The 12,066-nt window shown below is 43.2% G+C and overlaps 1 protein-coding gene across 1 annotated transcript in view; it reads left to right on the top strand.

The window, feature by feature from the left end:
- The window catches only part of SIM2 (SIM bHLH transcription factor 2), a 158,807-nt gene that overhangs the window by 93,896 nt on the left and 52,845 nt on the right, over nt 1-12,066 (top strand). The window contains exon 3 of the mRNA XM_073584655.1: nt 1,735-1,824. Within this exon, the coding sequence (XP_073440756.1) occupies nt 1,735-1,824 (90 nt within the window). The remainder of the gene's footprint in view (nt 1-1,734; nt 1,825-12,066) is intronic.

Here is a 12,066-nt window from a genome sequence, read left to right on the forward strand (position 1 = left end):
TGATTTTTTAATTGTATGGCTTTATGTTATAAACTTCTGTGAAGCCCATGGGGGTTCAAAGTTCTCACCACACATCTAGATAAGTTCCTTAGGGGGTCTAGTTTCCAAAATGGTGTCATTTGTGGGGGGTTTCCACTGTTTTGGTACATCAGGGGTTTTCCAAACGCGACATGGAGTCCGATCTCAATTCCAGCCCAAAACGTCAAATGGCGCTGCTTCCCTTCCGAGCTCTGCCATGCGCCCAAATAGTGGTTTACCCCCACATGTGGGGTATCATCGTACTCAGGACAAATTGCACAATAACTTTTAGGGTCCTGTTACCCTTGGAAAAATAAGAATTGAGGGTGAAAAGATCATTTTTGTGGAAAAAATATGATTTTTTAATTGTATGGCTTTATGTTATAAACTTCTGTGAAGCCCATGGGGGTTCAAAGTTCTCACCACACATCTAGATAAGTTCCTTAGGGGGTCTAGTTTCCAAAATGGGGTCACTTGTAGGGGGTTTCCACTGTTTAGGTACATCAGGGACTCTCCAAACGTGACATGGCGTCCAATCTGAATTCCAGCCAATTTTGCATTGAAAAAGTCAAACGGCGCTCCTTCCATTCTGAGCTCTGCCATGCGCCGAAACAGTCGTTCCCCCCCACATATCAGGTATCTGCGTACTCAGGACAAATTGCACAATAACTTTTGCAGTCCAATTTCTCCTGTTACCCTTGGTAAAATAAAAAAAATTGAACCTGAATTATTTTTTTTATGAAAAAAAGTTAGATGTTCATTTTTTTTAAATATTCAAAAAAATTCCTGTGACGCACCTAAAGGGTTAATAAACTTCTTGAATGTGGTTTTGAGCACCTTAAGGGGTGCAGTTTTTAGAATGGTGTCACTTTTGGGTATTTTCTATCATATAGACCCCTCAAAGTGGCTTCAAATGTGATGTGGTCCTAAAAATAAAATGGTGTTGTAAAAATGAGAAATCGCTGGTCAACTTTTAACCCTTATAACTTCCTAACAAAAAAAAATGTTGGTTCCAAAATTGTGCTGATGTAAAGTAAACATGTGGGAAATGTTACTTATCAAGTTTTTTGTGTGCCGTATCTCTGTGATTTAAGGGCATAAAACTTCAAAGTTGGAAAATTGCAAAATTTTCAAAATTTTTGCCAAATTTCCATTTTTTTCACAAATAAACACAAGTTATTTGAATGAAATTTTACCACTAACATGAAGTACAATATGTCACGAGAAAACAATGTCAGAATCACCGGGATCCATGGAAGCGTTCCAGAGTTATGACCTCATAAAGGTACAGTGGTCAGAATTGTAAAAATTGGCCCGGTCATGAACGTGCAAACCACCCTTGGGGGTGAAGGGGTTAATGTGGTCCTTGGTCATAAATCAGCAGAGAGGAGCTCAGAAAAACAAAGAGTGAAGAGTGACAAACTTTCCATTAATATAATATCAGTGATGGATACTCAACTCTTTCTGCAGCAAAATAGCCTGTAAAAGCTGAACCAGGCAAAAAAATTTAATAAAACCCAATTGCAATTTTTTGCCCAAAATACATACATATAAGAAAATAAATTTTCCCAGATAGCACCATGTATTTTAAGGAACCTTTAAAGGAAACTGAGCGTCGTTATGGCGATTCCTTTACCCCCACGATTGTAGATCCTCCAGCTCTATCCTTTCCTGTAATGACATCAATGACATGAACATTTTTTTTCTGTTTTTCAGACGTTGGACGGATTTGTTTTTGTTGTTGCATCGGATGGAAAAATAATGTATATTTCTGAAACTGCTTCCGTGCATCTGGGACTGTCGCAGGTAAATATATCTGATTTATACAATGCTCATGATTTTATTGAATTTCATAATTGTTTTTTTTTAAGCCAGGGCTTATGATCAATCAGGGTTGGGTAATAGGGTAGGTGGCCATAATCTGACTGCTTCCTTGGTAAGTTTTGACGGGAATTTTCCCCCCAATTTCTGGTAGTAAGAGGATTTTATCTTGCTTGTCTTTTTTTTAGCTTATAGTTGAGTTTACATATTTCTTATGAATAGTTTATACTTTAGTGCATTTTTATATACCGGTAGTTAAAAATGAAGTTAGTGTGAAGAGTATTTTATGGATGAGAGTTAATTTATCAGCTGCGGTTACCGATTTTAAGGTATTATTTTATTTATTTCTTGAATCTTCATTTTGTTATGTCGGTGATGTGACTCATAATCCTGTCAATTAAAACAAAAGATGTCTCATTAATATTGCTACATTGAAATTGCAACACCCTGATGGGAAACTACTGTGTAATGACTACAATCACAGGAAGGATAGACGCGTTACTGATCTGCAAATGGTGAGAAAGATGGAAACAAAATGTTGAAAACTTCTCGATTTATTCAGTCTTGAGCATGAGAGCCACGTACAGAAATCCCGGCACTTCCAGAATCGGTTGTTATCAATGAGGTTATTAATGGTCGTCTGAGAAAGGTTCTGCCACTAAATGCACTTGGGAAAATAATGAAGATCCTCTGCTGGCAGCTCCCGTGTAATCACCGATCAATGGCATCCCAGATGTGCAGCAACTTGGGGGAACGGGATTAGGTGAATAGGTTTTATTTTTTAATGTTAGTGGGCTGCGGGGTCATCATACTGTGAATTGGAGATGGGCTGTATCATACTGTGTGGATTAACTGTGGCAGCTATCATACTGTGTGGGGGGACTGTGAGGGCATCATACTGTGTGGGGGGGGACTGTGAGGGCACCATACTGTGTGGGGGGACTGTGAGGGCACCATACTGTGTGGGGGGACTGTGAGGGCACCATACTGTGTGGGGGGGGACTGTGAGGGCATCATACTGTGTGGGGGGACTGTGAGGGCACCATACTGTGTGGGGGGACTGTGAGGGCACCATACTGTGTGGGGGGACTGTGAGGGCACCATACTGTGTGGGGGGACTGTGAGGGAACCATACTGTGTGGGGGGACTGTGAGGGCACCATACTGTGTGGGGGGACTGTGAGGGCACCATACTGTGTGGGGGGACTGTGAGGGCATCATACTGTGTGGGGGGACTGTGAGGGCACCATACTGTGTGGGGGGACTGTGAGGGCACCATACTGTGTGGGGGGATTGTGAGGGCATCATACTGTATGGGGGGACTGTGAGGGCATCATACTGTGTGGGAGGACTGTGAGGGCACCATACTGTGTGGGGGGACTGTGAGGGCACCATACTGTGTGGGGGGACTGTGAGGGCATCATACTGTGTGGGGGGACTGTGAGGGCACCATACTGTGTGGGGGGACTGTGAGGGCACCATACTGTGTGGAGGGACTGTGAGGGCATCATACTGTGTGGGGGGACTGTGAGGGCGTCATACTGTGTGGGGGGACTGTGAGGGCATCATACTGTGTGAGAGGCTGTGGGGGTCATCATACTGTGTGAGGGGCTGTGAGAACCATCATACTCTATGGGAGTACTGTGGCGGCATAATACTGTGTGGGAGGCTGTTGGCGTCATCATATTGCCGGGGAGGTGTACAGATCATCATACTTTGTGAGGGTTGTGAGGACCGTCATATGTGAGGGGACTGTGGTGGCATCATAATGTATGTGGGCTATTAGGGCCATCAAACCTTTTGTGGGCTGTGAGGGTCTCATAATAGTGTGGTTGGGACTATGGGGGCATCACATTTTATGGGGGAGGAATATGGGGGCACTATATTGTGTGGCATAGCTATGGGGGCATCATACTGTTTGGGAGAAAGTTTGGGGGAAACATACTGTGTGGAGGACATCATACTGTTTGGGAGGCATCATACTTTTTGAGGGTGCATCATACTTTGTATGAGAGGCTGTGGGAGTGTGATGCTGTGTAGGGGGTCTGCGAGAGGCCATCATACTGTGTGCAGGGGTGTTGGTACATCACACTATGGATTTGGGGGATTTCACAGTTGGGGTAACATACTGTGGGGGGGGGGCATTTTTGTGGGCATCATACTCTGTAGGACCCAAGAAAAAGGTATTGTAGTGGGTGAGAACACTAAAGGCTTCAATAGGGGCAAAATTGGTGCGTAAGAGCTGCAATATATGTCCATCTCCTTGTCTCTATTATTTTGCAGGCTGAGAATATGTCCTCTTTAAACCTTCTTGTAATTATTCTATAGATACTCTTTTCGACTCCCTAATTAAACATTTTTCGCCGTACTGTTTGCTAAATGGCGGCACAAATATATTCAGGCCGTTTCTTGGCAACAGAGAATGCAGGTCACTGCAGGACAATAGCACATCTCCACGCTCTCGTGGTGAAGTGCTGGTGCGGCCACAGAAAGGAACATGATTAGTAAATCCTCCAGCTAGAGCACTGATTTCTGTGAAATGTTTTTTTCATTTTATATGATATTTTTTATTTTGTTTTTCATGGGTCTAAAAACTCATATCAATCATTTTTTTCCTCTAATTTTTTTTCTGTATTTTTGGGTTGACTGTACCTAGGCCTTTTAGTTATAGTCTTTGCAACTAAAGGTTATTTCTTACATCCAGGGTGATAACAATCTGTCATGGTCATGTGATGGATTCACAGCTGTACTGCTCATTACTAATAAAAATGCTGACAACTGAACGGTATCGAGCAGTGCAGCTGTGTGTCCATCACATGACCAGGACTGATTGTTTTTTCCTAGAGATATAATAGCAATTATGAAAAATTTAAAAATGTAACACTTTGGAAGCCGATTCATCAAGTCTGATGTTTTGTACTTCAATATTGATGAAGAGCAACTTCCCTGCACATCAAGTCCCACCGCATGTTTTTCCCAAAGTAGACACCTGATCAATTTTTTGCAAGACATCAATAACTTTAAGTGCAAATAAAAGTGTAGTCAACATGGCGCACAAGAATAGCAAGGGGTGACCTGGGCCAACACATAGCACTAACACAAATTAGAAAAAGATGTCGCTAACATGACACTAAAATGAACACAAGGCACGAACCCATAGCACTAACATATGGAATGAGCCCTCACCACTAACACACGGCACTAACACAAGCTACACAAGGCATGGACACATAGCACTAACATAAGGCACTAACAAAAAACACTAACGCATGTCACTAACACAAGGCACAAATGCACAGCACAAACACAAGACACAAAAACAAGGCGCAAATGCATGGCACAAGCACAAGGCATGCACACACGGCACTAACACAAGGCATGAACACATAGTACTAACATAAAGCACTAACAAAAGACACTGACGCATAGCAATAACATAAGGTAAAAACACAAGGCATGAATGCACGGCACAAACACAAGGCACAAATACAAGTCACTAACATAAGGCAAAAACACATGGCATTAACACAAGGCATGAACACATAGCACTAACATACGGCACTGCCAAAAAAAGCTAACACATGGCAATAACGTATGGCACTAACGTAAGTCAAAAGCACAAGGCATGAATGCACAGAACAAACGCAAGACACAAGCACAAGGTACTAACACATGGCGCAAACCCATGGCACTAACACAAATCACAAACACATGTAAGTGGGATAGCGCAATGATTTTCAATCCTTTGCGCACAGACCCAAAAGTGACCAGAATGGCACCAAGTATTTTGTACGTTCACCAACTCTCCCAGAACATCCAAGAGGCTCCAAACAAAAGAGAAGAGACCTCCCAGACCCAGTTGGCAGATCTCCAAGGTGGCGTAGAAGCCTTAAGGATAGCGGCGCTCTCTTTACAGTTTCTAAGCTGTGACGCCGAGTATTTGGCGGTATTTTGACTGTGATTATATTACACATTTGTTTAGTATTTCTTACAAGTCCGGCCTGTGTTTGGAGGGATTTGTATAAACTCTACAACCCTTCTAAGGATGGATTAGACATCGATGCTAGGTATCAGCCGTCTGGTGGTTGGTATCCTACATAAATGACTGCAGGAGGCCTCTGTGAACTGGAGGTAGACATTACAGAGAGGTTGTAAAGTGACGTGAAGCATGGATCTCGGCATCACGTCCAGCGCTGACACATCTGGAAGACATTGTGCGTGTATACGGTAATCCGCGCACCCCACCGGAGCACCGATAATACCAGAGATTGGAATATTCCTTTCTATTCAGACTTTACTGCTCTGAATTTAATATGTCTGGCGATTTGTCATGTTCGGTAAAACCTCCTGTCTTTACAAAAATTATTTTGTGATATAGTAAATCATTTCTCCTGTCATCAGAGAAAAATTACATTTGTGTGGTTGAAAACCAGATAAGGAAAAGCAAGAGTCGATTGCAGGAATTTGACTTTTTTTTCGAGCTCAGGGGGATTGAGGGAATCTCATATAAATTTATAGTATGAACCTGTGCAGGACTTTACTATCATCTCTGCCAATAAAGCCAGAAGTATTTCATGCTGTAATGAGGCAGAGATATACACCGAATTACTGGGGAGGTTGGAGAAGGATATTACTAGACGCCACATTTACAGAATTTACCCTAATTTTTTCAACTGGAACCGCCATGCAGTAGTATGGGACATTATTAATGCAGAAGTGCTGGTTACAGTGTTATGTGGGAAGGGGGCAACTTACATATATATTGCAATAGTGTACACACTTTCCTTAAAGTAACAGTAAAAGTAGAAATAAATATTACAAATACAGGAGATGATTATCTTCCATGAAGATTATTTGCAGTTCATTTTGTAAAAATCCTGCAGAGAACATGAGATCAATTTCGTGCTGATCTGTTTTCTGTTTTTGGCTGGTGAATGTGTAAGAAGATGAGCCGAGACAGAGTAAGCGGTTTCTGGAGCCCTCTGGGGTCGGAATTATCGGGACTGTCACCACTGTTGCCAGGGGAAGGTTCTTCTGGGAGGGGAGGACCTTTATGCTGGACATCAGGGGGCGCAGGGGAGATAAAAAGGACTAAGCGTGGGAACCGGCAGACTTGGCGGGAAAGCCACAGGAGAACAAGGAGAAGGTTGACTCCCTCCCCTGTGCTCCGACTACTAACTCCACGTCATTCATCCCCCAGTGTTCTGACTGTGTCACAACCGAGCTGTCTTCTGACCCTTACTAGACCGCTCCTTCCCGCCCGCAGTTGCAGATAAGCTGACTTGCTCCGTTCTTAGATACTACTCCAGAGGACCGCCCACTGCTGCGGTCTGTGAGCATGCCCACTGTTCTTGTTTTCGGGCCACTCCAGAGGAATCCACACAAAGGACTGTTTCTACGTTCCAGCGCACTCAAGCCAAGCGAGACCGGATACATTGGCACCGTCAGGAGATGGTGCTTTTCGTTCCTCAGTAACAGAGCCAGAGACATTGTCCACAATTTGTTGTGCCGTCATGAGATACTCCAACATTTCCCCTACAAGAACTGCAAGCGATAAGTTACCTTTTTTTGTATACCTTTTTCTCAAGCATTGTGTTTGTGTGCTATTCCCATCATTGCCGTTACTGATCTTGTCTCCCTGCAAGGAGTATTTCCTGTATAATAACCTGTTCAGTAAATCCTGTTAACCCCTCCTCTGCCTCCAGCTCTTCACTGCATCCAACGAATCTCTTCCCTTTACAAATGGATGAGAAGCCGGAGCTTAGACAAGTAGGCAGGGCTTAGCAGTCTCATATTGTACAGTGTAAAGAACAGGGAGTCTCCTGCTGCAGCCAGTTGTCTTACAGCCAGATGCAGGGCAGTGAGAAGAAGGAAGGACATAGCTGATTCATTGTTTCTCAGGATTCTTTGCAGCTCATATTATAAGAATCCTGCAGAGAAAATGGGATAATTTATTTGCGGTCTGTTGTCTTTTTTGGCTGGTGAATGGATAAAAGCTGGAGCTTAGACAAAGAGGCCAGGCTTAGCAGTGTCCTAGTGCAGAATGGGGAGGCTCCTGCTGCAGCCAGTTGTCATACAGCCAGATGCAGGACAGTGAAAATGAGGTAGGGACAGGAATGATTCATTGTTTCTCAGGATTCTTTGCAGCTCATATTATAAAAACCCTGCAGAATACATGGGATAATTTCCTGCTGGCCTGTTGTCTATTTTTGGCTGTTGATAAGAGGCTGGAGTTTAGACAAGGGGGCAGGGCTTAGCAGTCTCCTACTGTAGACAGTGCAGAACAGGAAGACTTCTGCTGCAGCTAGTTACATAGTAACCTAGTTAGCAAGGCTGAAAAAAGACATTTGTCCATCCAGTTCAGCATATGTTCCGTCAGAATAAATATCCAGATCTACGTCCTTCTAAAGAACCTAATCTGTAAGATACAATATTGTTACGCTCCAGGAAGACATCCAGGCCTCTCTTGAACTCCTCGACTGAGTTCGCCATCACCATCTCCTCAGGCAAGGAATTCCAGATTCTCACTGCCCTAACAGTAAAGAATCCTCTTCTATGTTGGTGGAAAAACCTCTTCTCCTCCAGACGCAGAGAATGCCCCCTTGTGACCGTCACCTTCCATGGTATAAACAGATCCTCGGAGAGATATTTGTATTGTCCCCTTATATACTTATACATGGTTATTAGATCGCCCCTCAGTCGTCTTTTTTCTAGATTAACTAATCCTAATTTTGCTAATCTCTCTGGGTATTGTAGTTCCCCCATCCCCTTTATTAATTTTGTTGCCCTCCTTTGTACCCGCTCTAGTTCCATTATATCCTTCCTGAGCACCGATGCCCAAAACTGTACACAGTACTCCATGTGCGGTCTAACCAGAGATTTGGACAGAGGCAGTATAATGCTCTCATCATGAGTATCCAGACCTCTTTTAATGCACCCCATGATCCTGTTTGCCTTGGCAGCCGCTGCCTGGCACTGGCTGCTCCAGGTAAGTTTATCATTAACTAGGATCCCCAAGTCCTTCTCCATGTCAGATTTACCCAGTGGTTCTCTGTTCAGTGTGTAATCGTGATATTGATTCCTTCTTCCCATGTGTATAACCTTACATTTATCATTGTTAAACTGCATCTGCCACCTTTCAGCCCAAGTTTCCAACTTATCCAGATCCATCTGTAGCAGAATAGTTGTCTTACAGCCAGGTGCAGGACTTTGAGAAAGAGGAGGGGACATGGCTGATTAATTTTTTTCTCAGGATTCTTTGTAGTTCATCTTGTAAATTTCCTGCAGAAAACACGGGATAATTTCCTGCTGGTGCGTTGTCTGTTTTTTTGCTTGTGAATAAATAAGAAGCTATACAAATTGCCTCTTTAGAGAAGAGGACTAGAACTCTAGCGCCATCTTTTGGAAGTAGCAATCCTAACAGTTAATGTCAACCCTTTAACGAGCCTTCAGCATGACTTAGGATAAAAGCCAAACCATAATCTCAATTTGCAGACCCTGTGTTTCGGGGTACTGCCTCTCATCAGTGCAAAGTGTGAGATCTGATTTGGCTGTGTGACAGGCGTTGGATCCAAGGGGCATCGTTTCTCGCTGCGGAGAGTGACATGTCAAACCTGCCATGCCAAGATGAGGAGACTTTTAAGCCTTGCAATGCTCCTCTTGGAAATTAAATAATAAAATTGCCTCTTCAGAGAGGAAGAGGACTTGAACTCTAAAGTAGTGCCATGTATTGAAAGTATCAATCCTAAAAGTCAATGTCAGCCCTTTAATGTGCCTTGTCACATGGCTTAGGACAAAAGTCAAACCATAAGCTGGCACTTATACAAGGATGAGGTCGGGTTTTGTGGTCTCCTATTGTAGACAGTGCAGTAGAGGAGGCTCATGCTCCTGCTGCAGCCAGTTGTCATACCGCCAGATGCAGGGCAGCGAGAAGGAGGTGGGGACAGAGCTGATTCATTGTTTCTCAGAATTCTTTGCAGTTCATCATGTAAAAATTCTACAGAGGACACAAGATAATTTCCTGCAGGTCTGTTGTCTATTTTTTGCTGATGAATAGATAAGAGGCCAGAACATAGACAAGAGGCCAGGCTAAGCATCTCCATCTGTAGACAGTGCAGAAAGGAAAGCACCTGCTGCAGCCAGTTGTCTTACAGCCAGGCGCAAGGCAAGGAGAAAAGAGGAGGGGACATGGCTGATCTTCTGGGGCATATTTATCTGAATGAGCCCTGCACAAAATATCCCCATTGAATGGGATTAATCTTTGTTCATATGTGTCTTCATATTGCTCATGAGCAGGAGAAATCTATCTGTCAGCCTTACATTTCTACTGTTTAATGTTTCTGTCGCATCTGCAATGTGTGAACGCACATAATGAAATGTTGGTGACTTAAAAAAGAAAAAGAAAATAATAATAATAATAAAATGTAATAATCATGGAAGCAAGAGTAATGATGCACTGACTCATAGATGGTTGGGTCCGTTGGGTTCAGCCAACCTTTATAAAAAAGTTCGGTTTGGGTACCAGAATGGTACCCGAACGTGATCCTGAACCCCATTCTAGTGAATGGGGGCCCGAACACCTGATCAACCACTTAGCGTGAGTAACCTTATTGAGCCTCATTCTGAGGACGTGACTCCATAGGGTAACTCGCGGTCAGCGGCAGGCAGAAGCGCGAGAATTTGTGTGCCTACCACTGAATGGGAGTGAACTATGAAGTTTTGTTCTGAGAACTTTCTCAGAACAAGACTCCATAGGATTTCGATGGGCGTCATGGAACATTTCACTAGTGGATTACCGTTGGAATTTCCTGGATTTATTTTTAATTAATAAATGGGTAAATGCGGGACTGTGAGGGAATTTTTATTCAAAGAAAGTATTTTTTTCATTCGGTCTGTGTTTTTTTTTTAACTATTCACTTACTGGGGTAGTAATGGGGGTGTCTGATAGATGCCACCTCATTACTAACCTCTGTGCTTGATCTCAGCGGACAATGCACAGTCACATCACCCCCAAAATATTACCCTGCTTGCCACCGCACCAGGGCAAATGGGAAGAGCCGGGCAAAGCGCCAAAATTGGCTCATCTAATGGGAGGACTACACACCATTTTTTAAAATTACTTATTTAAATAATTAAAAAAATGGCATGGCGGCCCCTCTATTTTTGATAACCAACCAAGATACAGCAGACAGCTTAGGGCTACAGTCAGCAGCTGTCTGCTTTGCCTGTGCTTGTTATCAGAAATAAGAGCGACCCTACGTCTTTTTAATATATTATATTTTTTTAACATGCTGTCCCGGTTAATCACAGCCATGCCAATAATTGGCATGGCTGTGATGGGGCTGGAAGTGCCCACATCAGAAAAACATGTTGATTGGCTGCGCTGCAGTCTTTCAACAAGCTTTGTTCGGGCTGCCGAACCCAAATAGTAACACGTGCTTCCATGAGAACTCTGTGTTCAGAGTTGTGCGTGGACACTAGGTGTCTGGTACAGAACACAAACTTTTCCATTTGGGTTCGCCCATCATTAAACACAAGGAATAAAATAAGAGCAAAAACTTGCCATATTTGACCTAGTTCTTTTTAAAATCAGTATTCTACAGCCATTATTACTTGGGCTTTCAAATTACAATACAGCCTCCTCAGGTCTAAAAAAAAATCTATTTAATAATATATTCATCTTGTATTGTGAAAGGTCCAATATAGAGATTTGCATTGCCCTGGTCCAGCGTACAGTCCAATTGTCTGTGGCAGCCAGAGTAGACGAGTCTACACTTTGCCAGTGGTTATCCTCAGCTCTGCATCTTGGGCTCCTCTGACATGTACTAAATTCTGCAGTGTGACACACATCATGATATCCCATGAGGCCTAGTAAATTTCACAGGTGCTTAGGATGCCAAGTTGAGGATGCTGGCTGCAGAAATGAAGACTGCCATGGAGGAACAGATTGGATGGTTAACCAAGGCAGCTCTATTCTAGTCGAATAGGCTATTTTTGACTCATCCCTTAAGAAATAGACCTTAGTACTAAATGATTGGCTTCAAATTCCCCTTCAAATGGGGTTGTCTTCTGCTGGAACATGTGGACACAACAGAGCTTGAAGCCAACAAAGTATTTTGTAGTACTAAAGTGGGCAACTTCAACCCTTTCGTATACTTTGCCTTCTTTACAGCATGTGTTGCCTTTTCCTCAGAAGACTGTATGAAGCCATCGTCAGACACAACTGGTG

Source organism: Dendrobates tinctorius, unplaced genomic scaffold (assembly GCF_039654945.1).
Source record: "Dendrobates tinctorius isolate UK_male_01 unplaced genomic scaffold, ASM3965494v1 ptg000084l, whole genome shotgun sequence".
Lineage (NCBI taxonomy): Eukaryota > Metazoa > Chordata > Amphibia > Anura > Dendrobatidae > Dendrobates > Dendrobates tinctorius.